Source organism: Dendrobates tinctorius, unplaced genomic scaffold (assembly GCF_039654945.1).
Source record: "Dendrobates tinctorius isolate UK_male_01 unplaced genomic scaffold, ASM3965494v1 ptg000022l, whole genome shotgun sequence".
NCBI classification, from domain to species: domain Eukaryota; kingdom Metazoa; phylum Chordata; class Amphibia; order Anura; family Dendrobatidae; genus Dendrobates; species Dendrobates tinctorius.
Window position 1 is genome coordinate 43,582,298 of NW_027361690.1, and position 24,177 is coordinate 43,606,474.

The 24,177-nt window shown below is 44.2% G+C and overlaps 1 protein-coding gene across 1 annotated transcript in view; it reads right to left on the reverse strand.

Moving 5' to 3' along the window:
• LOC141084406 (uncharacterized) overlaps positions 1-24,177 on the reverse strand; it is a 78,153-nt gene that overhangs the window by 21,832 nt on the left and 32,144 nt on the right. Inside the window, exons 12-26 of the mRNA XM_073569133.1 lie at positions 21,021-21,122; positions 19,872-19,965; positions 19,391-19,461; positions 18,928-19,013; positions 18,294-18,349; positions 16,931-17,069; positions 16,697-16,829; positions 16,383-16,548; positions 16,129-16,230; positions 15,787-15,909; positions 15,523-15,632; positions 15,129-15,223; positions 14,756-14,823; positions 13,336-13,425; positions 12,956-13,059 (exon numbers count right to left, since the gene is read on the reverse strand). Coding sequence (XP_073425234.1) covers positions 12,956-13,059; positions 13,336-13,425; positions 14,756-14,823; positions 15,129-15,223; positions 15,523-15,632; positions 15,787-15,909; positions 16,129-16,230; positions 16,383-16,548; positions 16,697-16,829; positions 16,931-17,069; positions 18,294-18,349; positions 18,928-19,013; positions 19,391-19,461; positions 19,872-19,965; positions 21,021-21,122 — 1,539 coding nt within the window. The remainder of the gene's footprint in view (positions 1-12,955; positions 13,060-13,335; positions 13,426-14,755; positions 14,824-15,128; positions 15,224-15,522; positions 15,633-15,786; positions 15,910-16,128; positions 16,231-16,382; positions 16,549-16,696; positions 16,830-16,930; positions 17,070-18,293; positions 18,350-18,927; positions 19,014-19,390; positions 19,462-19,871; positions 19,966-21,020; positions 21,123-24,177) is intronic.

Below are 24,177 nucleotides of genomic sequence, written 5' to 3' on the forward strand. Positions count from 1 at the left end.
CATACAGTACACTGGCCCCACATGTCATCCCCCATACAGTACACTGGCCCCACATGTCATGCCCCAAACAGTACACTGACCCCGCATGTCATCCCCCATAAAATACACTGGCCCCACACATGTCATCCCCCATACAGTACACTGGCCCCACATGTCATGCCTCATACAGTACACTGGCCCCACATGTCATCCCCCATACAGTACACTGGCCCCACATGTTATCCCCCACACAGTACACTAGCCCCACATGTGGTCCCCTACATAATACTGTTTGATTTATAAAAAAAGAATAAAAAAAGACACTGACCTTGTTCCCTGCCGCTCTGGCTCGGCCATGGCTGCAGCGTAACAAGGGCCGTGGCTGCAGCATCACCAGGGCCGCACCGTCGCCAACTCGCCCACGCCACGCGCTCAAATTAAAAATGGCCGCGGCCGCAAGGTTTCCTCCTGCTGCGGTCCGGGGGCGGTGCCTTGTCGACCGACGACGTGCAGCGTCACCACGTCGTGGCACGTTTTTAACCCCCGCTGCCTGCCGCCTTGCCACAAAATTTAAAAGGCCGATGGCAGGCAAAAAGAGGCCGACCGGCCGCCACCATCAGCGGGCCATAACCTCACGAAAATGGTGGCCCAGCGGGAAAATGCCCGGTTGGGTAAGTGGCCAATCCGGGCCTGTACTTGTCCTATGTTCCGGCACGTATACATTGAATACTCCGGCAGGTGTACTTTCTATACTCTAGCACATATACGGTCAATACTCCCGCAGGTATACATCCCATAGTTTAGAAGGTATACTTCCAATACTCCGGCAGGTATACATCCCATACTCTGATACGTACACATCCAATACTCCAGCAGATATAAGTCCAATACTCCGGCAGATATAAGTCCAATTCTCCTGCAGGTATACATTCAACACTCTGACGCGTAAACTTCCATTACTCCAGCAGGTATACGTCCAATATTCCAGCAGGTATACGTTCAATACTCCAGCAGGTATACATCCTATACTCTGACACATGTACATCCAATACTCCGGCAGTTTCATATCTAATACTCTGACACGTATGCGTCCAATACTCTGGCAGTTATACGTCTAATTTTCCTGCAAGTATGCATCCAATACTCCTGATGGTGTATATCCAATTCTCTGGCAGGTAAACATCCAATACTCTGGCAGGTATATATCCAATACTCTGACACATATCTGTCCAATACTCCGGCATTTATATGTCTAATTCTCCTGCAGGTATACATCCAATACTCTGATACATATACATCCAATACTCTGGCAGGTATACATCCAATTCTCCTGCAAGTATACATCCAATACTCCGACAGGTATACACCATGTTCCAAATTATTATGCAAATTGTTTTTAAGTGTCATAGCGTTTTTTTTGCTTGTTTTAAAGAAACGCATTGATGGTATTGTGTCTCAGGGTTCTTTGGATCACTGAAATCAATCTCAGATACCTGTGGAAATTAGTTTGCTGTGTGAGCCCAATAAAAGGAAAACTGGATGTTCCACACTACTGAGCAGGACACAGTTTTCAAGTAACATGGAAAAGAAAAAGGATCTCTGCTGCGGAAATGCATCAAATAGTGCAATGCCTTGGTCAAGGGATGAAAACATTAGATATTTCCCGAAAACTTAAGCGTGATCATCGTACTGTTAAGAGATTTGTGGCTGATTCTGAGTACAGACGTGTTAGTGCTGATAAAGACAGAATGAGGAAGGTTTCTGCCAGGCAAGTTGATCGGATTAAGAGAGCAGCTGCTAAAAAGCCATTATAAACCAGCAAACAGATAGTTGAAGCTGCTGGTGCCTCTGGAGTCCTTCGAACCTCAAGGTGTAGGATCCTTCAAAGCAGAGGCGTAGCTAGGGTTTTGGTTCAGGGGGGGCGAAACTTCTGAGTGGGCCCCTAACTAGGTAACGTTGTTTACAACTCGGCGACGCACCCTAATAGTGGACGTAGGAGATGACCGCGCGGTTACTGTAAATAATCTCTATATAAAAACCAACATGGTTATTACCACCATATGGTCAGTGGTAAATACCAGTCCTACAAAACATATGTGATTCCTGGACAATTATAGTTGGTGTCTTACCACTGACGATCTTTCTAATGGAATTGTTCTCTTTTCACGTCTTTTCCATCTGGCCCAGACCGACATGACTACTCCTCCAGCCAGGACTCGGCTACAGAGAATACAACAACGACATGTTCCACTTCTCATATTCCAGCTCCATCACCATGTATCCCCAACCTGCACAAACCCCTCATCCTGCTGATACCCCAATGCTGAGCCGCTGCTGCCGTATGTGTCCCTATTACTGCACCTGATACCCCAATGCTGAGCCGCTGCTGCCATATGTGTCCCTACTACTGCACCTGATACCCCAATGCTGAGCCACTGATGCCGTATGTGTCCCTATTACTGCACCAGATGCCCTAATGCTGAGCCACTGCTGCTGCCGTATGTGTCCCTATTACTGCACCAGATGCCCTAATGCTGAGCCGCTGCTGCTGCATGTGTCCCTATTACTGCACCTGATACCCCCTATACACACATGGCTCCGCTCCGCACCCCCTATACACACGCGGCTCCGCTCCGTACACGTTGTACACACGTGGCTCTGCTCTGTACACGCTGTACACACGCGGCTCCGCTCCGTACACGCTGTACACATGCGGCTCCGATCCGTACACGCTGTACACACGCGGCTCCGCTCCATACACGCTGCACACATGCGGCTCCACTCCGTACAACTTGTACACAAACAGCTCCGCTCACCCCATAACACACGGCTCCATACAACTTGTACACCTCATACATGCATATCTCTGCTGTGTACACGTTCTACACACACGGCTCCGCTCCTCCGTTCACCTCATACATGCATATCTCTGCTCCGTACACAGTCTACACACACTGCTCCGCTCTGTACACCTCATACACACAGTTCTGCTACATCCACCCTGTAAACCCCTCCTGAGCCCACACAGAAACTTCACCTCATCCAGCCAGCACCATGACAACCAGCACAGCAGAGTCCTGCAGCCACTGAAGCCCCTGATCATGTGACCCCTGACTCCACCCCTCCTGTGACCTCATCACAGGTCCTGTGCACACAGAATAGCCCAGGACGACATTGCTGGCTGAGAGATGGGGGGCCCACTGCTGGCACCTAGGCCCCCCCACCGCCTTCTCTGGGGCCCATAGCAGCCGGGCAGCAGAGTAGGGAGATCGATTCTCCCTGCTCTGCCACAGAATAGTGGTGTAGTGTAGCTCCGGTGTGTCCCCTCAGAGCGCGGGGCCCGGGGCCACCGTCCCCTGCCCCCCCCCCCCCGGTAGCTACGCTACTGCTTCAAAGGCTTGCTGTGGTGCAAAAGCCTAATATTCGGCCACCCCTAAACTGTATTCACAAGCAGAAATGGTTGCAGTGGGCCCAGACATACATGAAGACAAATTTTCAGCCTTGTTTTCTGATGAGTGTCGAGCAACCCTGGATGGTCCAGATGGATGGACCAATGGATGGTTGGTGGATGGCCACCACATCCCAACAAGGCTGTGATGTCAGCAAGGAGGTGGAGGAGTCATGTTTTGGGCCGGAATCATGGGAAAACAGCTGGTAGGGCCCTTTAAGGTTCCTGAAGGTGTGAAAATGAACTCTGCAAAGTATATAGAGTTTCTGACTGACAACTTTCTTCCATTCTATAAAAAGCAGAAATGTGCCTTCAGGAGCAAAATCATCTTCATGCATGACAATGCACCATCTCATGCTGCAAAGGATACCTCTGAGCCATTAGCTGCCATGGGCATAAAAGGATTTATACTCATGGTGTGGCCACAATCTTCCCCTGACCTCAACCCTATAGAGAACCTTTGGAGTATCCTCAAGCAACAGATCTATGAGGGTGGGAGGCAGTTCACATCAAAACAGCGGCTCTGGGAGGCTATACTGACTTCATACAAAGAAATACAAGCAGAAACTCTCCAAAAACTCACAAGTTAAATGGATGCAAGAATTGTGAAGGTGATATCAAAAAGGGTTGCTATGTTAACATGTAACTCGGCCTGTTAGGATGTTTTGGAGTTAAATAGCTTTATTGTTCAGTGAATGTGACCTCCTAATGCTGCAAATTCCACAAATGAGCATTTTCAGTTCTTTAAAACATATTAAATGTTTAGAAATTCTACTGTGCCTAATAATTTGGAACAGTGCATTTTGAGTTTTTATTCATTTTGGAAATTATACTGTTATCATTGGGAGGTTTCTTCAATAAAATTGATGTATACTCTAATGCAGGGATCCCCAACCTGTAGCTCGGGAGCCACATGTGGCTCGAGTTCCCATGAATTGTGGCTTGCGACTCTCTGCCAGCTTGGTGCATTAGGTCTAGCAAACAGGTATGAAGAGCACATCTCAAAATGGTGAATTTTGTGAGTAGCCCTGCACAGAAGAGCAGATCTGGATCCACATTTATTGGTCTAAAGGTAATGTCACACTTAGCGATGCACCAGCGATCCCGACCAGCGATATGACGCGTTCAGGATCGCTGGTACATCGCTAAGTGGTCGCTAGTGAGTTGCCACACAGGCAGATCTCACCAGCGACATCGCAGGGGACGGGGGTCGCTACTTACCTGTCACACTAGGCGATCCTGACGTCCTCCCGCCCGGCTCTACGCTCGTCGCTTGTCTCTCCACAGGAAGCGCCGCAGGAACCTGACGATGAGAAACGGTCCAGGACGTTCTCGCGCGATCAGCGATAACCAGCGGGGGAGCGGGTCGTAGGTAAGTATCAGACACAGCGATATCGCTAGCAATATCGCTATAACGTCACAAGTTATAGCGATATTGCTAGTGATATCGCTTAGTGTGACAGGCCCTTTAGGGGTTTAGAGATGTTTTAGATATGGTACGCTGGAGAATGGTACTACCTGTTAGAGGAGGAGCTCAAAGCTGGATGTGACATTGTGTTGGGAGTCCTTGATGGGAGAATACTGAATGGGGGTATTGTGGGAACCCCTGGATCTCAGTGCACTGCTTTGGAGTGATTTCTGTGGAAAAGCTTTGGTTATTTATACCTGTAATGGGGGCTTTGGTTGACACTTCTTTGAAGGGGGTGGGAGCTAGATGTGGCTTGCGACCCTCTCTCAGTGCTGAATGTGGCTCGCGACCCTCTCTCTAAGCTGAATGTGGCTCTCAAGGTCAGAAACGTTGGGGACTACTGCTCTAACGGGTGATGACTTTTATTAGACTGACTGTCATTTGCACTGACCATTAATTTAGGAAAATCAGAGAAAAATATCATTTGCATAATAATTTGGAACATGGTGTATTTGTCAGACATTTGTGGACAGTGCCCCTTCAATTTCTTCCCATACTCTTTTCTTATCACTATTTAAAGGGAGCCTGTCAGCAGGATTGTGCTGAGTAACCTACACACAGTGTCAGGTCGGTGCCGTAATTTGATTAAAATGATACCTTGGTAGATGAAATCTGTCTTGTGGTTGTTCTTTAATCTTTATTTTCAGTTTGTAATTAATGAAATTATCGTGCCCTAAGGCAGAGTTCATGTATGTGGTGCTCTGATTAGATATTGATAATGCAGAATGCTGACAGGTCACTGATCCCTCACTGACCTGACCCCTAGCTTACATAATAAATACCTAACATACTGACGAAAGAGACAAAAAACGCTTCTACAGGCAGGTGCCAGCCATGGCACCTCCTCTGCAGCATAATCGCATTTTTAGTGTGTCAATAATACATGGGCGGCATCATCCTGGAGGAGGATTTTTTTTTCTTCTCCAGTAAGATGGCGCCGCCGGGGCATGCTGAGTAGCAGCTATCAGATCACAGCTAGACACTGATAGTTGCTACTGTGCAGGTGCAGCAGGCGCCATTTTCAAATTGTTTTTTTTTCCCTTGCTGGATATGGGTCGCCCTCCCAGGGCTGTGGGGTACTCGGTACCGGGCCCGATGTGCTTCAATGGGAGATGTCACGGCAACTGGGACCTGTCTGTGGCCCTGGGCGCCCATTGTAAACAGGGGAATGTTTATGAATGGTTCGTGACGCCACCTGTGGTGTTCGGCAATGAAGATGTAAGCCGACGCTGCAGACAGATCCTCTGGGACAGATGGTGTGGTGCAGCAATGATGTTATAGCCCTCCACAGGCAGGGCTGTAGTCCCAGGGCAGAGTCGGTGAAGTGACACTTAGATGGTGTAGTGTCTGGTGCAAGGGATGTAGCAGTGCTGGGCAGGTTGGCACAGGAATAAGTGGAGGACACCAGGGCATGTAGTTCCAAAGCTTTACTCACAGTCTGTTGTAGGTACAGGTGCCCGCATCCGTACCGTGTCCTTCAGGTCAGGAGCTCAGCCAACTTCCAGGCAAGATGAAGTACTCCTTTCCAACACTCCGCCAACATATTTGCCTTTTCTGAACATCTCCCTCTTAGTGCCTTTGAGTGAAGTACTCACAGTACTGAGTTACACTGGAGTTCCTCCTGTCAGATGTTCCTATGAACTCTACTTGTACGGCAGACAGCTGTAGCCTGCTTCGGGGACTCCTTACTACCTAGTCCCGGCTCACTATCGTTGCTGTTGTGCCCCCAAGTCTTGTGTGGGAATAAAGTGGTGACAACTTCTATTCCTCCGGTGTCTGCTGCAGGACCATTAGTATCCGTACAAGCTCGGGGACCGGACCCCGGCCTTGCGCTGTGAACTTGGGAAGGGTTCTCTCTTCCAACCCTGATCCTTAGTCCTCCTATTCTCCTTACGTTCCGTATTAATCCTTCTTCCCAATGGAGAATCAAGCTTCCTTTCTCTGTCTCTTTCCTGTGCCAGCAGACCCAGATCACTGTGGCCTGCTGCAGCACTTCCTTCTTCCATCCCTCTCCAAGGGATCTTCTCTGTCTCTCTCTCTGTCCTTCTACATCCTCACTCACTCACTGAATGACTGAACTACTGAACGACTGACTCAACTCTTCCCGCTCTTTTATGTATACTCAGCTCCACCCACCTCCCAGCACATTTCGTGTTCCAAGCAGGGAGCCACCAAGGGGTGCTATGCTACACTCCAAGCAGGGAGCTGCCGAAGGTGCTTTGCTACACTACTTTGTGGTGTGGGGTGCAGGTGTTGGAGTGTGGTCAGGTGCCTCCACTTTACCTGGATGGTGGGGTACCACACCTCAGGAGGAGGTGCAGTACCTCTGTGGTGACTGAACCCTCAGGGGCGCCACAGATAACATCAAGAAAATGTATTATTGGCACACTAATCAAGTGATTAAGCGTTTTTGTCTCTTTCTTCAGTATGTTAGGTATTCATTATGTAAACTAGGGGGCAGGTCAGTGAGGGATCAGTGACCTGTTAGCAGTCTGCATTATGAATACTTAGAGCACCGCATACACCAACCCCAGCCTAGGGCCCGAGAATCTCATTAACTACAAACTGAAAATAAAGATTAAAGAACAACCATTTAGATGAATTTTATCCACCAAGGTATCATTTTAATCACTAGAAGTGCACCGACCTGACACAGTGTATAGGTTACTGTGCACAATCCTGCTGACAGGTTCCCTTTAACCCCTTTCTGACATGAGACGTACTATCCCATCCACGGTACCCGGGTCCGTATGACCGGGGACGGTATAGTACGTCTAAGCGATCAGCGGCGCTCTCGGGGGGACGGGGGGGCGCCACTGATCGCGGTCGGGTGTCAGCTGATTATCACAGCTGACACCCGGCACTATGTGTCAGGGGCGGTCACGGACCGCCCCGGCACGTTAACCCCTGGCACACTGCGATTAAACATGATCACAGTGTACCGGGGGATTAGGGAAGCACCAGGCAGGGAGGTGGCTCCCTCCATGCTTCCCTGAGACCCCCGGAGCAGCGCGATGTGCTGCGCTGTCCGAGGGTCTCCTTCCCAAGATGGCTGCGGGGGTCTCCGGGGGCCTGCAGGGAGGCAGCTTCCAGGCACGGAGGAAGACTGTGCAGCACTTGTCAGATCGCTGATCTGACAGAGTGCTGTGAAAACTGTCAGATCAGCGATCTGACACATTACAGTAATGTCCCCCCCTGGGACAATAAAATAAAGTAAAGAAAAATTTAAAAAAAAGTGTAAAAATAACTTATAAAAAATCCCTAAATAAATTTAAAAATAAATAAATAAATATTCCCTAATAAATTCATTTTTTGGAAATAAAAAAACAAAAACAATAAAAGTACACATATTTAGTATCGCTGCATCCGTAACGACCCGCCCAATAAAACTGTCCCACTAGTTAACCCCTTTAGTGAACCCCTTAAAAATAAAAATAAAAAACAAAGCAAAAAACAATGCTTTATCATCATACCGCCAAACAAAAAGTGCAATAACGCGCGATCAAAAAGACGGATATAAATAACCATGGTACCGCTGAAAACGTCATCTTGTCCTGCAAAAAACGATCCAGAACACAGCGTCATCAGCAAAAAATAAAAAAGTTATAGCTCGCAGAATAAAGCGATGCAAAAATATTTTTTATATAAAATTGTTTTCATTGCATAAAAGCGCCAAAACATAAATGAGGTATCACTGTAATCATACTGACCCGAAAAATAAAACTGGTTTATCAATTTTACCACACGCAGAATGATGTAAATGCACCCCCCAAAAGAAATTCATGAAATGCTGGTTTTTGTTCATTCTGCGTCCCAAAAATCGGAATAAAAAGCGATAAAAAAAGTCACGTGCCCGAAAATGGTACCAAAAAAAATGTCAAATCGTCCTGCAAAAAATAAGACCTCACATGACTCGGCGGGTTAAAATATGGAAAAATTATAGCTCTCAAAATGTGGTGATGCAAAAATTATTTTTACAATAAAAAGCGTCTTTTAGTGTATGACTGCTGCCAAACTTAAAAACCCGCCATAAATAGTAAATCAAACCCCCCTTTATCACCCCCTTAGTTAGTGAAAAATAATAAACTTTAAAAAAAAGGAATTAATTTCCATTTTTCCATTAGGGTTAGGGCTAGGGTTAGACTTAGGGCTAGGGTTAGGGCTGACATTAGGGTTAGGGGTGTGTTGGGGTTAGGGTTGGAGTTAGAATTGGGGGTTTTTCACTGTTTAGGCACATCAGGTGCTCTCCAAACGCAACATGATGTCTGATCTCTTCCAGCCAATTCTGCGTTGAAAAAGTCGAACGGTGCTCCTTCCCTTCCAAGCTCTGCCATGCGCCCAAACAGTGGTTTACCCCCACATATAGGATATCAACCTACTCAGGACAAATTGCACAACAATTTTTGGGGTCCAATGTCTCCTGTTACCCTTGGGAAAATAAAAATTGGGGCAAAAATATCATTTTTGTGGAAAAAACAATATTATTTTTTTTATTTTTATTGCTCTACGTTATAAACTTCTGTGAAGCACTTAGGGGTTCAAAGTGATCACCACACATCTAGATAAGTTCCTTGTGGGGGTTTAGTTTCCAAAATGGGGTCCCTTGTGGGGGGTTTCCACAGTTTAGGCACATCAGAGGCTCTCCAAACGCGACATGACACCCGCAGACCATTCCATCAAAGTCTGCATTCCAAAACGTCACTACTTCCCTTCCAAGCCCTGACGTGTGCCCATACAGTAGTTTTCTCCCACATATGAGGTATCAGCGTACTCGGGACAAATTGGACAATAATTTTTGGGGTCGAATTTCTCCTGTTACCCTTGGGAAAATTAAAAAAAATGGGGACTAAAAGATCATGTTTTGGGAAAAATATGATCATTTTATTTTCACGCCCGAGTGTTATAAAATTCTGTGAAGCATTTGGGGGTTCAAAGTGCTCACAACACATCTAGATAAGTTCCTTGGGGGGTCTAGTTTCCAAAATGGGGTCACTTGTGGGGGAATTCCACAGTTTAGGCTCATCTGAGGCTCTCCAAACGCAACATGACACCTGCAGACCATTCCATCAAAGTCTGCATTCCAAACGTCACTACTTCCCTTCCAAGCCCTGACGTGTGCCCATACAGTAGTTTTCTATCATAAAAGGGGTATTAGCGTACTCAGGACAAATTGGACAACAATTTTGGGGGTCCAATTTCTCCTTTTACCCTTTGGAGAATAAAAAAATTGGGGACTGAAAGATCATGTTTGTGGAAAAAATAGGATTTTTTTTATTTTCACGCCCGGGCGTTATGAACTTCTGTGAAGCACTTGGGGGTTCAAAGTGCTCACCAGACATCTAGATAAGTTCCTTGGGGGGTCTAGTTTCCAAAATAGGGTCATTTGTGTGGGTTTCCACAGTTTAGGCACATCAGTGGCTCTCCAAAGGCAACATGACACCCGCAGACCATTCCATCAAAGTCTGCATTCCAAAACATCACTCTTTCCCTTCCGAGCCCCGACGTGTGCCCATACAGTAGTTTTCTCCCACATATAGGATATCAGCATACTCAGGACAAATTATACAACAACTCTTGGGGTCCAATTTCTCCTGTTACCCTTGGGAAAATAAAAAAAAAATGGGAACTAAAAGATCATGCTTGTGGAAAAAATAGGATTCTTTTATTTTCACGCCTGGGCGTTATAAACTTCTGTGAAGCACTTGGGGGTTCAAAGTGCCACCACACATCTACATACGTTCCTTGGGGGGTCTAGTTTCCAAAATGGGGTCTCATGTGGGGGTTTCCAAAGTTTAGTCACATCAGGGGCTCTCCAAAGGCAACATGACACCCACAGACAATTCCATCAAATTCTGCATTCCAAAACGTCACTACTTCCCTTCCAAGCCCTGACGTGTGCCCATACAGTAGTTTTCTCCCACATACGGGGTATCAGCGTACTCAGGACAAATTGGACAACAACTTTTATGGTCCAATTTATCCTGTTACCCTTGGGAAAATAAAAGATTGGGGACTAAAAGGTCATATTTGTGGAAAAAATGTGATTTTTTTATTTTCACGCCCAGGCGTTATAAACTTCTGTGAAGCATTTGGGGGTTCAAAGTGCTCATCACACATCTAGATAAGTTCCTTGGGGAGTCTACTTTCCAAAATGGTGTCATTTGTGGGGGGTTTCCAGTGTTTAGGCACATAAAAGGCTCTCCAAATGTAACATGGTGTCCGATCTCAATTCCAGCCAAAAAAGTCAAATGGCGCTGCTTCCCTTCTGAGCTCTGCCATTCGCCCAAATAGTGGTTTACCCCCACATATGGGGTATCAGCATACTCAGGACAAATTGCACAATAACTTTTGGGGTCCTGTTTCCCTTGGGAAAATAAAAATTGGGGGTGAAAAGATCATTTTTGTGGAAAAAATATGATTTTTTAATTGTACGGCTGTACGTTATAAACTTCTGTGAAGCCCTTTGGGGTTCAAAGTTCTCACCACACATCTAGATAAGTTCCTTGGGGAGTCTATTTTCCAAAATGGGGTCACTTGTGAAGAGTTTCCACTGTTTAGGCACATCAGGAGCTCTCCAAACGTGACATGGCTCCCAATCTCAATTTCAGCCAATTTTGCGTTGAAAAAGTCTAACGGCGCTCATTCCCTTCCGAGCTCTGCCATGCGCCGAAACAGTGGTTCCTTCCACATATCAGGTATCAGCATACTCAGGACAAATTGCACAATAACTTTTGCAGTCCAATTTCTCCTGTTACCTTTGGTAAAATAAAAAAAAAATTGGACCTGAAGTAATTTTTGTGAAAAAAAGTTAAATGTTTATTTTTTTAAAACATTCAAAAAATTTCTGTGAAGCACCTGAAGGGTTAATAAACTTCTTGAATGTGGTTTTGAGCACCTTGAGGGGTGCAGTTTTTAGAATGGTGTCACTTTTGGGTATTTTCTATCATATAGACCCCTCAAAGTGACTTCAAATGTGCTGCGGTCCCTAAAAATAAAATGGTGTTGTAAAAATGAGAAATCACTGGTCAACTTTTAACCCTTATAACTTCCTAACAAAAAAAAATGTTGGTTCCAAAATTGTGCTGATGTAAAGTAAACATGTGGGAAATGTTACTTATTAAGTTTTTTGTGTGCCATATCTCTGTGATTTAAGGGCATAAAAATTCAAAGTTGGAAAATTGCAAAATGTTGAAAATTTTCACCAAATTTCCGTTATTTTTTTCACAAATAAACGCAAGTTATATGAATGAAATTTTACCACTAACATCAAGTACAATATGTCCTGAGAAAACAGTGTCAGAATCACCAGGATCCACGGAAGCGTTCCAGAGTTATTACCACATAAAGGGACAGTGGTCAGAATTGTACAAATTGGCCCGGGCATTAACATGCAAACCACCCTTGGGAGTAAAGGGGTTAAAGTGTTTCAGTTCTTATAAAACCAGTGAATCAGAACATGTTTCCTCTAGATTGGTTGCCACTCTTATGGTCTGTGCACATGGATAACGGAAATGATTGCTCATTCTGCTGGTTGCTTCTTTTTAGAAGACGTTCCCTACTGTATATAGTTAAAATAACACCAACTGCAAAAACTACAAAAAAAAGACACCTGAGGAAAAACACTGCTTACATTTTCCTACATTGTCTACCTAGAAAAAACTATGTGGGCATGCTGGCATCTGTAAAGTGCTATGTACATGTACGCTTAGAAATAACGGAATATGTGTTACTCTCCTCCACTATTGGCCTGTGTTTAGAGGGTTAATGGGAAATATAGAGCCAATCTTCTCATGTTTTGTGTCCTACCCTTGAGACATTTATGATGTGTATCGTATTGATATGCCATTACTATCACCATTATAATTAGATTCAAAATTACATTAATCAATTTTATATTTTTATTTACTGATATTTTTAAATTAAGCATTGAAGGAAAGGATCAAGAGATGTTCTTGAAGATGCCTTCGTCTTTTGAAGATGTTTTGTGCTGGTCAGAAGGCCACAAGTAGATGTACAAGTCCTTCCATATAGGTACAGCACTGATGGTGGACATGCCGCACTTTCTTCAGGGCTCTAGATGTGGGGGTCTTCTGTCCATGCGATGTCTCTGGTGCTCTGGGGATAGCAGGCAAAAATGCAGCTTTCTCTGACAGCGCGAGCAGCCCTGGAGAATCCACGACGACACGATGATATCATCCGGCGGAAGATCGAACCTATGAGAAAAGATGTAAAACTCATGTAAGTAATGGGACTCCATTTTAGAGGATACCACTGTGGTGTCACTGAGAGAGGACGGTAGAGGGATGTTCTCCATACATGGGTAAGGGGATCATTGTCAGTCGTCATACATGTGACAATCCCACCACTGACAGATGACATCTGCTCCACATGAATTCTTCTCACTTACATAATAAAACATGGACCCTGTTGTCACACTTACCTCGCCTCCTTTCCCCCTCTTCTACTATCTCTGTTTTTTGTTGTTTTTTCAATTTTCGTGCAGACTTTCTTCTCTTCTGAGCAGGAGAATCTAATCAAAAATTCAGAAACAGATGTTGATGATAAACTTCTATAAGATTAGCTTTGTACCTTTATAGATTATGCAAACTGATTAAGGCCTGTTTCACACATCAGTTTTTTCCCGTCAGTCAAGATCCGCCAATTTTTTTAAAAAACGGATCTGCCAAAAAAGGGGCGGATCCGTTTTTTACACCCATAGACTTACATTATTGGCGGATCTTGACTGACGGTCGTCCGTCACACCGGTTATTTTACGGATCCTCCAAGATTTTAGCGGCTCCCGGGCGGATGAGACAGACCCTGCAACGTTTTTTTGCAGTGACGTTCTGCTATTTTCTCTCCGGGAAGCATTTTAATCCTTAACTACCGTCCCGGGAGCCGCTAAAATCTCTCTCTCTCCTCACCGGCACCAACCTCCCGAACTTGAATACCGGACCGGCCTCCCGCAAGCAATCGCGCCCATGACTGGGGTCGCCTTGCCTCCCGCGAGATCGATGGGGACGCCCGGCCTCCCGCAAGATCGCGACCATGGGGACACCCGGCCTCCTGCGAGATCGCGGCCACGGGGACGACCGGCCTCCTGCGAGATCGCGGCCATGGGGACGACCGCGGGCACTTTAAATTAAGCCGCATTGCTTCTTCCACGGATCCGTTCTCCTACGTGGTCCGACGTCATCCGACATCGCTAAATGGAGACGGATCAGTTTATTTCCACCTTTGGCGGATTTCAGCTGACCGCCGATGACGGAGGTATGAAACAGGCCTTAATATGCACCTGTAGCTTCTCTGTGTGCCGCCATGTGGGGTCTCCCAAAGGAAATATGTCCCCTTATTAACATGACATTACTTGCAGCTAGCCACAATGTTATTATGTAATCAGTTAGATAAAACGTCAGAGTAACTTCTAAGAGGACCTGTCACTAGGTCAAAAGTGTCCAGGATTCACTCTACTTTATTTCCACTGATCCCTTGACTATTCTGTTTCTTTTAGATTTGTTAAAATCCCCCATAGGGTTCTGAAGATTTGGGCCTTTTTATTTAGTGCTAATTGTAATTATCTTTACCATGGAGGCGTGACTCACAGGTAATTTTTGCCTGTAAACATGCCTCCAGAGAATCCTGTGAGCCACGCCCCATTGGTAAAGACAGTAAGTGTTAGCACTAAATAAAAAGTCCCAAATCTCTGGAACCATATGGGGTATTTTAACAAAACAAAAAACGGAATACTAAGGGAGACAATGGGAATAAAGAAAGTAATTTTCTGAGTCTTTAAGAGCTGATCCACATTTTACTTTTTTTATTATAGCTTATAATAGTATGGCCTATAAATCTGTACATACCTGACAATGAGAGCGAGGATGACTCGCTGATTTTGTCACCATCAAGTTTGGAAGAAGACTCTCTCTGCCTGTTTGGTAGAAGAAAGACAAGTAAATTCAAAGTAAAAACAATAGAAAAATGGAAGAACATCTGTCTGTAATCCCAATTCTACCAGCAGGAATAGAGTGTAACTAGTAATATTGGTCTGTAGTGAACTGGAAATGAATGGCTGGTCACATTGATCAGTTATTACTACAGTGATATCACAAGCCATACCCACAGAAATCAGAAATCATTAAGAGCTGGATGCTGGACCTATATTTGTGTTCTCGTGTCTTATATTTGGATCTGAACATATATCAGACCTAAATCTCATGATAATAATCTACTCACATGTCTGAGCTTTTTTCGCTATTCTCTGGGGAACACTTTGAAGATAACATGCGCTCTTCTACATTGTTCATCATCCCGGTACTTTTTGTATATAGCTGAAACAAGCAGAGAAATATAAAATTTGTATGTTGTTTGTATGTTCTCCCCTTGTTTGTGTGGGTTTCCTCCGTGTACTCCAGTTTCCTCCCACATTACAAAGACATATTGATAGGGAATTTAGATTGTGAGCCCCATCGGGGACAATGTTGATAATGTGTGCAATTTGTAAAGCGCTGCAGAATATGTTAGCGCTATATAAAAATAAAGATTATTATTATTTATTTTTATAAGATATCTTATATTTAAACTTTTTTCTAATTATAGGTTTTATACATTTTATTGTCCACATACTTACTTTAGAAAACCTTTGAGAAGATGACACAAAATTTTGGACTTCTGGACAGTCATTGTCCTCACTTGTGTTCTCCTCATCTGAATCCATATGTTGGTGTTTCTTAAAGCTAGCTGCAAAGTACAAAAGTTATAAAAGATTATTAGTATAAGACCATGGTCAGACAGTCACCATGCTATCACTAATAATAATGGGAAATAATTGACACATAACATGAAAGACAAGACACACTGCAGTTTCAGGCAGATGACGTCTCATTTTACTTACTATTAAAGTAGCAGGTGTCCTCATCTGATGCTAGATCAAGACATAACAGGGGCTTCTGACTTGGAAGGTTGAGAAAACTTAAGCAACATAGAAATGGATGAATTTTTATCTCATTTGCTCCTCCTGGAAAAGGAAGACAAGAAAGAAAGCAATACAGTCATTGTCAAAGAAGCTGGTCCAGATCTCTATTGTTTATATTAAAAACTGACGATGTAATGTAGCCGACATGAAGGAATTGTACTGAAAGTAGGAAGAAAACCTCAGTGCTGATCCTCACAGACACAACCATTTGTCTGGTCAGAGAGGTATAATAAGTCATTAATAATACTATTATAATATTACCTGTCCCAAGTCTCTGTGCTGGATTTTTTTGGAGCAGCCCAGTTATCAGGTTCCGAGCATCATCTGGAGCAATGTATTCATTATATCTCCAAGTTATGTCATCTGTTATATAAAAGGCAAATATTACAGGAAATTCAACCTTTACATTTAATTTCATGTAAACCATTTTCCTTAACAAAGCTAGAAACTAAATCACAAAACCAATTAAACCAAATAACTGTGACATCACACAGCATTCAGAATATTTTACTTACCCCTGACGACACTGAGTAAAATCTCCCTTTGGGAATCTCCATAAAATGGTGTAAATCCATAAAGAAATTCATATAGGATGATCCCTACTGACCACCAGTCAATAGGCCTGCCATATGCTTTCCTTAAGACGACTTCTGGAGCCATGTAATGAGGGGTGCCACCAGTCTGGAATACAACAGAATAATTAGATGATGATCAATAAATATAAATGTGATACATAACATCAATGGAAACATTTTCTAGATGAGAAATTATCAGAGAAGGAGAAAGAGATGAGATTTCTGAAGTAGAAGGTCCGGTAAGTAAAGCTGACCTCATTATCATCGAACTCGCTGGTGATGTCCTCAATTGGAGCTCTGTAGATGTCTGATGTTGGTCTCATGATGCCGAGTGTTGAAAGTCCAAAATCTGTGACTTTAATATGTCCTGTTGATGTTATCAGGAGGCTGTGAAAGAAAAAAATGAAGTTAGCCCCGAGTAATAACCCATATACTGTAAGAGAAACTTTAACCTTCTTCCCCATTATTATACTATAAGGGTCACTTACTTCTCGGGCTTCAGGTCTCGGTGGACCACACCATAGCTGTGCAGGTATTCCACAGCAAAAATCGTTTCCGCTATGTACATACGGGCCAGGGGGACAGGAAAACGACCAATGTCCTTTAAAAGATTGTCACAGCCTCCTCCTACAGTAGAAAGCAAATATGACAGGTGAGGGTTTGTTACAATGCAAATTACACATGATTAAGGTGAAAAAGAAATAGGCGGACACATTGGGGCAGGATCTCATACATAGAGATGGACTGAATAATATAGTGTGTATACTGTGAAACAGTGCCCAGGGTGGTAGCCGTAGGCGAGTGCCATGAGTCAGACACCTTAGCACATTACCGAAAACAGGGGCCTGTTTCCAGTGTGCGTGAAGCTGTTGTAGCTGTTGACACCTCTCGGCTTCTCTGGTCTGTCACACAGCGTGGCTGGGGTTCCCCGTGACTCCACGAATGAGAGATCACAACGGTGTATAGAAACAAGTTTGACTTTACTGTTCTTTTCATTGATCAAAAAAAGCACAGCAGGAGACACAGACATCTTTCTTTAGGTTACAATACAGTGGCATGTCTTCAACAAACATTTTTCACCAGCACAAGTGGTGAAACTTTTCACTATCAGAGTTAGGGGCTTTTACATTTCTTAGATAGCTAGAAATCTTCAGCTGCATCTTCCTACTTTCTCTAGCATTAGCCCACTTTCATGTACCACTTAGAAAAAGCGTCTGTGGCTAACTTCTTTACTATATGTGCCCCCAGCCTCGCCGACTTGTCTTTTCTTAGACCCACAGCTCTCAAGCCTTGGCTAACACTTTGCATTCCCGGAGTCTCATAGGATCTCTCACAAGTTGCTGAACCAGAGTTCCCTTCACTAACTGGCCTACTAGGAGTATTCCACCGATGAGCGAGCCATGGACGCAGGCGGAAGACGGTCATCATCGCTGCGTCTGACAGGTGAGTATCAACCACCAAGCACTGCTGCGTCACTTGTGAGATCTGCCTATTTGGCAGCTAACTAGCAACCATTTAGCGATGCACAAGCGATCCTGACCTGGTCGTATCGTGGTCGGGATCGCTGGTGCATCACTAAATGTAACGGGGCCTTAACCCACAACTGTATACTACACAGTGACCCTACAAAGAGGCCTAGCCGGACCTCATCTACTATTCTCTAAATTATTTCTCTGTGAAAGTTCCTATTTATAAAAATTGTTCAAGTAAAGAGAAATCTTCCGTTTATCCATAGTGGAAATTGCTGCCATGCTCAGTGAGGGCTTACAGGGGAGACGTTCACAGAGATCAATGGTTTTTCCGGCATCTTGGTAACAGATACATTATAGTAATTGCAGTGTGGACATGTACCCGTCCTAGTGGGCACATTCTGGTTATATATAGGTTCTAGGATTAAGCCATTGAGGCTGGATATAGATACAATGGATGTGTCCTACCTGGCAAATACTCCATGACCATACACAGATGAATTTTAGTAGGAAAGGAGCAGAACATGGAGGCCACAAAGGGACAATCAGCGAAGATTGAGATGTCCCTCTCCAGAAAGGCTCGTTCAAGTCTCCTTGGCTCTTTAAGGTTCTGTATGTCTATTTTCTTCATAGCACATACTTGGTTTGAGTCTTTATGGCGCACTAGGTGGACAGCCCTGGAGAAAAGTAAAATCCAAGATTTATTATGAATTCTTACTAATAATGTGTCTATAGACCCCATCTAATGATCTCCTGACCAAATGGTTAATACTAGATGTGAGGCCATCACTAGAAAGCCATGTCTAGAATTACATAAAATAACACTCCATAAATGAACACTAGTGGGGGTCCTCTTCCCCGTCACATCCTACCTGACCTGAATATTGACTGATGTGGACAGTGATGTGGATTCATATAATTTCTCTATGGGAGCATTGCAGGGGCAAAGCACAGAGACATAGGCATCGTCATAAGGAGCCCTGGGAAATAAATTATTATACCAAAATAAAGCTCACCCAAAAGATCCAGAGCTGATCAGTTTGATCGGCTTATAGTCGTTCTTACAAGGTAACCTCCAGGGGTTATATGATCCGATCAAGGCCTATAAAGGAATAAGAAATGACAGTAAGACACAGAAGCTGGAGAAACATGTCAGCTCCAGATGCAGGAAGGTCTCACTTCTACATTATGTCCCTGCTCATTACACTACAGCAGATGTAGAGGAGGTGATACAAGCCGGACCCTCCACAGACACTATTATATTATAGGGGGATATCCCCCATACACATATGTCATTGTACTGCAAGGGAGGATAGGGGACATCACACAGAGGAGGTAAAATAGTAACGTCATCATCACACACAATAGGTCTGATCTACATGAAAAACAGCGATATCCCATTATCATATGGGGTATAATATGGGATGTGTAATTCACACCCGTCATCAGATGATACACAGACGTCCCTCTGATACTTACACTGTCAGATTCCTGGATGATCTCTGGTGTCTCACATATTCCTCCATCAGTATTTGCCGACACAGTTATTCCTAAAGTAATGATGAAATAATGAAGAGACGTCATGTATTAGTCTATATCAGCACTTATTATATAACATCCATATAGTGAAGGAAATGCCAAGACCCCTGTACATGGAGTAATACGAGGTGTATGGATATTCTGCACACACTGTGTATAGTTATGGCATATCTATATACTGTATACTGTACCATAAATGTGTGCTTCTTCAGGATCTGATCGAGTCACAACAATGACATGATTGGGCGCTGAGAAAAGCCCAGAGGGGAAAGCCAAATTACATCAGCCCCCTCCATTATAGTCTATAGGGGGTTCATGAGCCGTCACCGGCCTCATACAGAGGATGAGGAGTAAATCTCCATATTCTCTACCGTTCTCTATAACTTGACATTGAATGTAAAATATTAGATGATCGGCTTACCTTCCATCAGATCAGGGTTTAGCCCCGGCTGACGGGTATCAGGGTCAGCAATATGGAGGTTTTGTGTCTCTTTGGAGTCATCTTCTGATGTTTCCTGATGGATATAATATATACAATTAATATAACATTTCACAGACACTAAATGACCGTATATATAAGGCAGGAAGGAGTAATACTGGATTTACATGATAATTTCGGTATAGGTCGGACTATACACGGCGAATCTCTCCAGTAAGTCCATATTAATATATAAGGCACTTGTATATACCACTGTTCTCTAATAATGTCTATCAGAACTGCAGCATTTACAAGAAGGAAGACTGAGATAATCGCGTGAGACAGAGGCGGAAATACAAACTCTGCACTGCTGAGTACAGACTGTCATCACAGATGATGGAGCTGCAGAGACAGGCTGCCATAAAATATCCTGTGTCTGCCTGGAGCGGACAGAGAGGTGTCTGATATCACACATCTGACCTTCTGCTATATGACTGGTAATCTGGGGAAGAATAAAACCAAGAATGTGTGCTTGTGCTAACTGATGTAGACGGGTTATTAACCACATAATACAGAATAATGACAGGATTGCAGGTATAATATAGATAAAATACCATATTTTTCGGATTATAAGATGCACTTTTTCAAAAATATGGTGCACATGTATGAGGACAGGAGCAAACAATTATTAATAAGCATGAAAATCAGATGCCGCTGATAGGAACAGTTGCCGCCTATAGTCGTCGGAGATTGAGCCACAATTCAATATGTGTCAGGTAAGGGGTAAACTGCACATATAGCGATGAATCCGGGACGTGGAGTGTGACAATAACTGCAGGTATATTCTCCTGCTGTACTGATGGCTGCTGGAAATATAGAATCTTATCTACGGTATATAACTGTTTGCCTCTGTCCTCATATACGGCATTTATCTACATTACACCTGCAATCCTGTCACCATACTTTATTATAAGGCTAATAACCCGCCTATGTCAATTAGTACAAGTACTCATATTTGGGGTTACTCTGATTTACCGCATTATTCGCTGCTTGTGCAGTCGGCAGTTTTTAGCACCATTGTGGACATTTATTGTTAATCTGGAGACGATCAGACAACATGGACATGAGATGAAGAAGATGACGGATCCTTACCAGACGCTCCGGTGAGTAGGCCGGATACTCCAGTACTAGCAGGACATTTTGGGCCAATTGTTTAATAAAGGCCAATTCTCCATTGTGGGATTTTTCTTCGGCCTATAGAAATGAGAAGAAACAAGAAAAGAAAATCATCAGATAAAGTGCAGAATGGAGGAGGCCATTTATGTCACCATGTTACCCCTGCTATCGGCACTACAACTACTACATGACCGCTGCCGATGGAACCGGTCGCCTGAGAACCTTTACATTTCCATGTCCTTCCTCCGCACCCAGTGTATGGAAATAACGCATATGGCTGACTGGGACTTGTGGAAAATGGCCACAGCAGCCTCACACTCCAAACACGGGGTGACTGCAACACCGGACCAGAAAAAAACAAAACCTAATTCAGAATTAGCCCCTACACGCACCACACAGGCACAAGGAGTAAGGAGTTAATATCCCATAATAATACCTCTATCTTCCCATGACATAAGTCCACTCATTATATTGGGATGTATCCGAAGTCACTATTTCCCCAGCAGTAACCTCCGTCCAAAGGACCTCACATTTAACAGCCCCATACCCAGACCCATCCCCCACTTCTGTGATGATAGGAACACAATCCTACCTCCCCAAGACCCCTACTTATCAAGTACCATCTTTTACATCCTGCTTCCTTTCCTCCCCATCTCTTCATATATATATATATAAGGGCTGGTTGGTTAGATGCTGGAACATGAAACTGCAAAAAGTAGGAATATCCCCAACCTTCTTCCATTTATTGTCCTCCATAACTCCTTCCCGTGAATGGAGTCCTCCCATGTGGAGGGGGGTCCAGAGCTGAGCTTCCTAATCACACGGAATATACAGGTATATTACATAACGGCAGCCGTCTGTAATAGCCGCGGACGGAGCTGAGTTCTGGCAGCGGCTGTTTTTCTGCTAACCATTTAAATGATGCAGTCAATGTCTGACAGCAGCATTTATATGGTGGGCACACCGCTGTCTAGCTCTCATCCACCCTCTATGATGTGATCGCAGGGGACCACTTACTGTGACACCTGGGGGTCTGCTGAAGATCCCCATCACTTTAATACAAGTCCTTCCATGTCTATGTCAATGGGAAAATAACAGTTATGGCTCTTGAAAGAAAGTTATGAAAAGATGAGAGCAGAAAAGCAAAAAATAATCCTGATCCTTAAATTGTTATCTATCCAATCCCCCATGTCCATAATCCACAACCTTCTCACCCTACTTCTATTAACCCTTTATATCCCACCTTTTCCCTTGTCATGTAGCTTGTAGGCCCTATTTCATCTCCCTGGTTATTCTGGGTATTGCATTCAGGTTAAACTTAATCTTGTATTCCATTATTATTATATTTATATGATTTGTGCAGATTATCTGCTACTTACCTGTTGGACCAATGTCCAGATGTTCTGCTGTAAATGCTCTAGGTATTCTAGGCTTATGCGACCTTGGTGGTATTTGGTCAGGCAGTCTCTCACTAGCTCCATAACCAGCCGGTAAGTGAAGCTGAGGACGCCATCGGGTAGTGGTAGCACAATGTCAGGGTCATAGGTGGTAAGAATCCCCTGGAGTAGTGCTAACACCTGAAGTTTGTCTGAAGAAATTCCAGACATTGAAAATAAATCCAATCGCAAATAGTGTATGACTCGCTATGCAGCTTATCACAAACAGCAATGACAACAGGTTGTCAAAGTGATGATCGGAGTGTAAACACTTGTGTAAGTAGTGATGGTCAATTGTGATGTCATAATGATGTCACAATGGAATCTTGTGTTCTGATTCTAAAGGGGCCTCTTACCTTATAAGGAAGTTGCCTAGTATCTCTTAAGGAGGCAACAATATAGGCTCAGCATCAGTACCAGATGCAGGCGTGGAGGAAAGGGCAATGGGTGCTTTACTTTTCTGATCAGTTAGTCTATTTTCATGTTGTAAGAAATTATTTATATTTGTTAAACAGAATAAATATTATAACAATTTGTGTCAATAATAAATTCAGATTGCAGTGATAAATTATGTATCTTTATTGTGGGAACAGGGACAGACTGGGACTGCATCCAGCCCTGGCATATGAAGCACACAGACCCATGCTGCTCTCCCACACCCACTACTATTACAAAGATGACCCTGCCTACCATTGGAGCAAATCAAAATGTATTACTATTAATAATACAAATATATGAGCGTTCTCACTAAGGTCTCTTTATAATATTAATATTACTGGGTCTCCTTATAATATTAATAGTTCTGCTATTAGTCTCCTTATAAGGGAATCTGTCAGGAGGATCAACCCTCCTAAACCATCTATAAGGGCTTTGTAGGGAATCTCTCAGGTAGTGCTTGAGGTCGGCATTAGGTCGTGTTCACACAGGCAACAATTTAGTTTAGCAAAGAAGGGTTTATTAGCTCCAGAATCCCAGGTAGGACACAAAACAGCCATGCTCCAACCAAAAGGTAAAAACCGCAGGAAAGTATAGTACATAAGGCAGGTGAATACTCCAGCAGTCGTACATCCAGTACTCCGGCAGGTATATGTCCTATACTGCAGGTATACTTCCAATACTCCAGCAGGTATACATCCAATATTCCGGCAGGTATACATCCAATACTCCAACAGGTAAACGTCCTAAACTCCGGTAGGTACTTGTCCAGGGCCGTACTGGGACTGAAAATCAGCCCTGGCACACAAACCAAAGCAGCCCACATACAAATCGCTATTCTTAACCCCTTTCTGACATCAGATGTACTATCCCATCCATGGGACCGGGCCCCTATGCCCATGGACGGGATAGGACGTCTAGCGCGATCAGCGGCGCCCACGTGGTGAGCGTCGCTTATCGCGGCTGGGTGTCAGTTGATTATCGCAGCTGACACACGGCACTATGTGTCAGGGGCGTCACGGACCGCCCCCGACACGTTAACCCCTTGCACACCGCACTCAAACACGATCGCGGTGTACAGGGGGTTAAAGGGAAGCATCGGCAGGGAGGGGGCTCCCTCCGTGCTTCCCTGAGCCCCCCACAGCAGCGCAATATGCAGCGCTCCTACGGGGGGCTCTTTCCCTGCAGGTCACCGGATCCAAGATGGTGACGGGGACCTTCGGGGGCCTGCAGGGAGCTGGCTTCCTCAGTGCCTGCAAAGC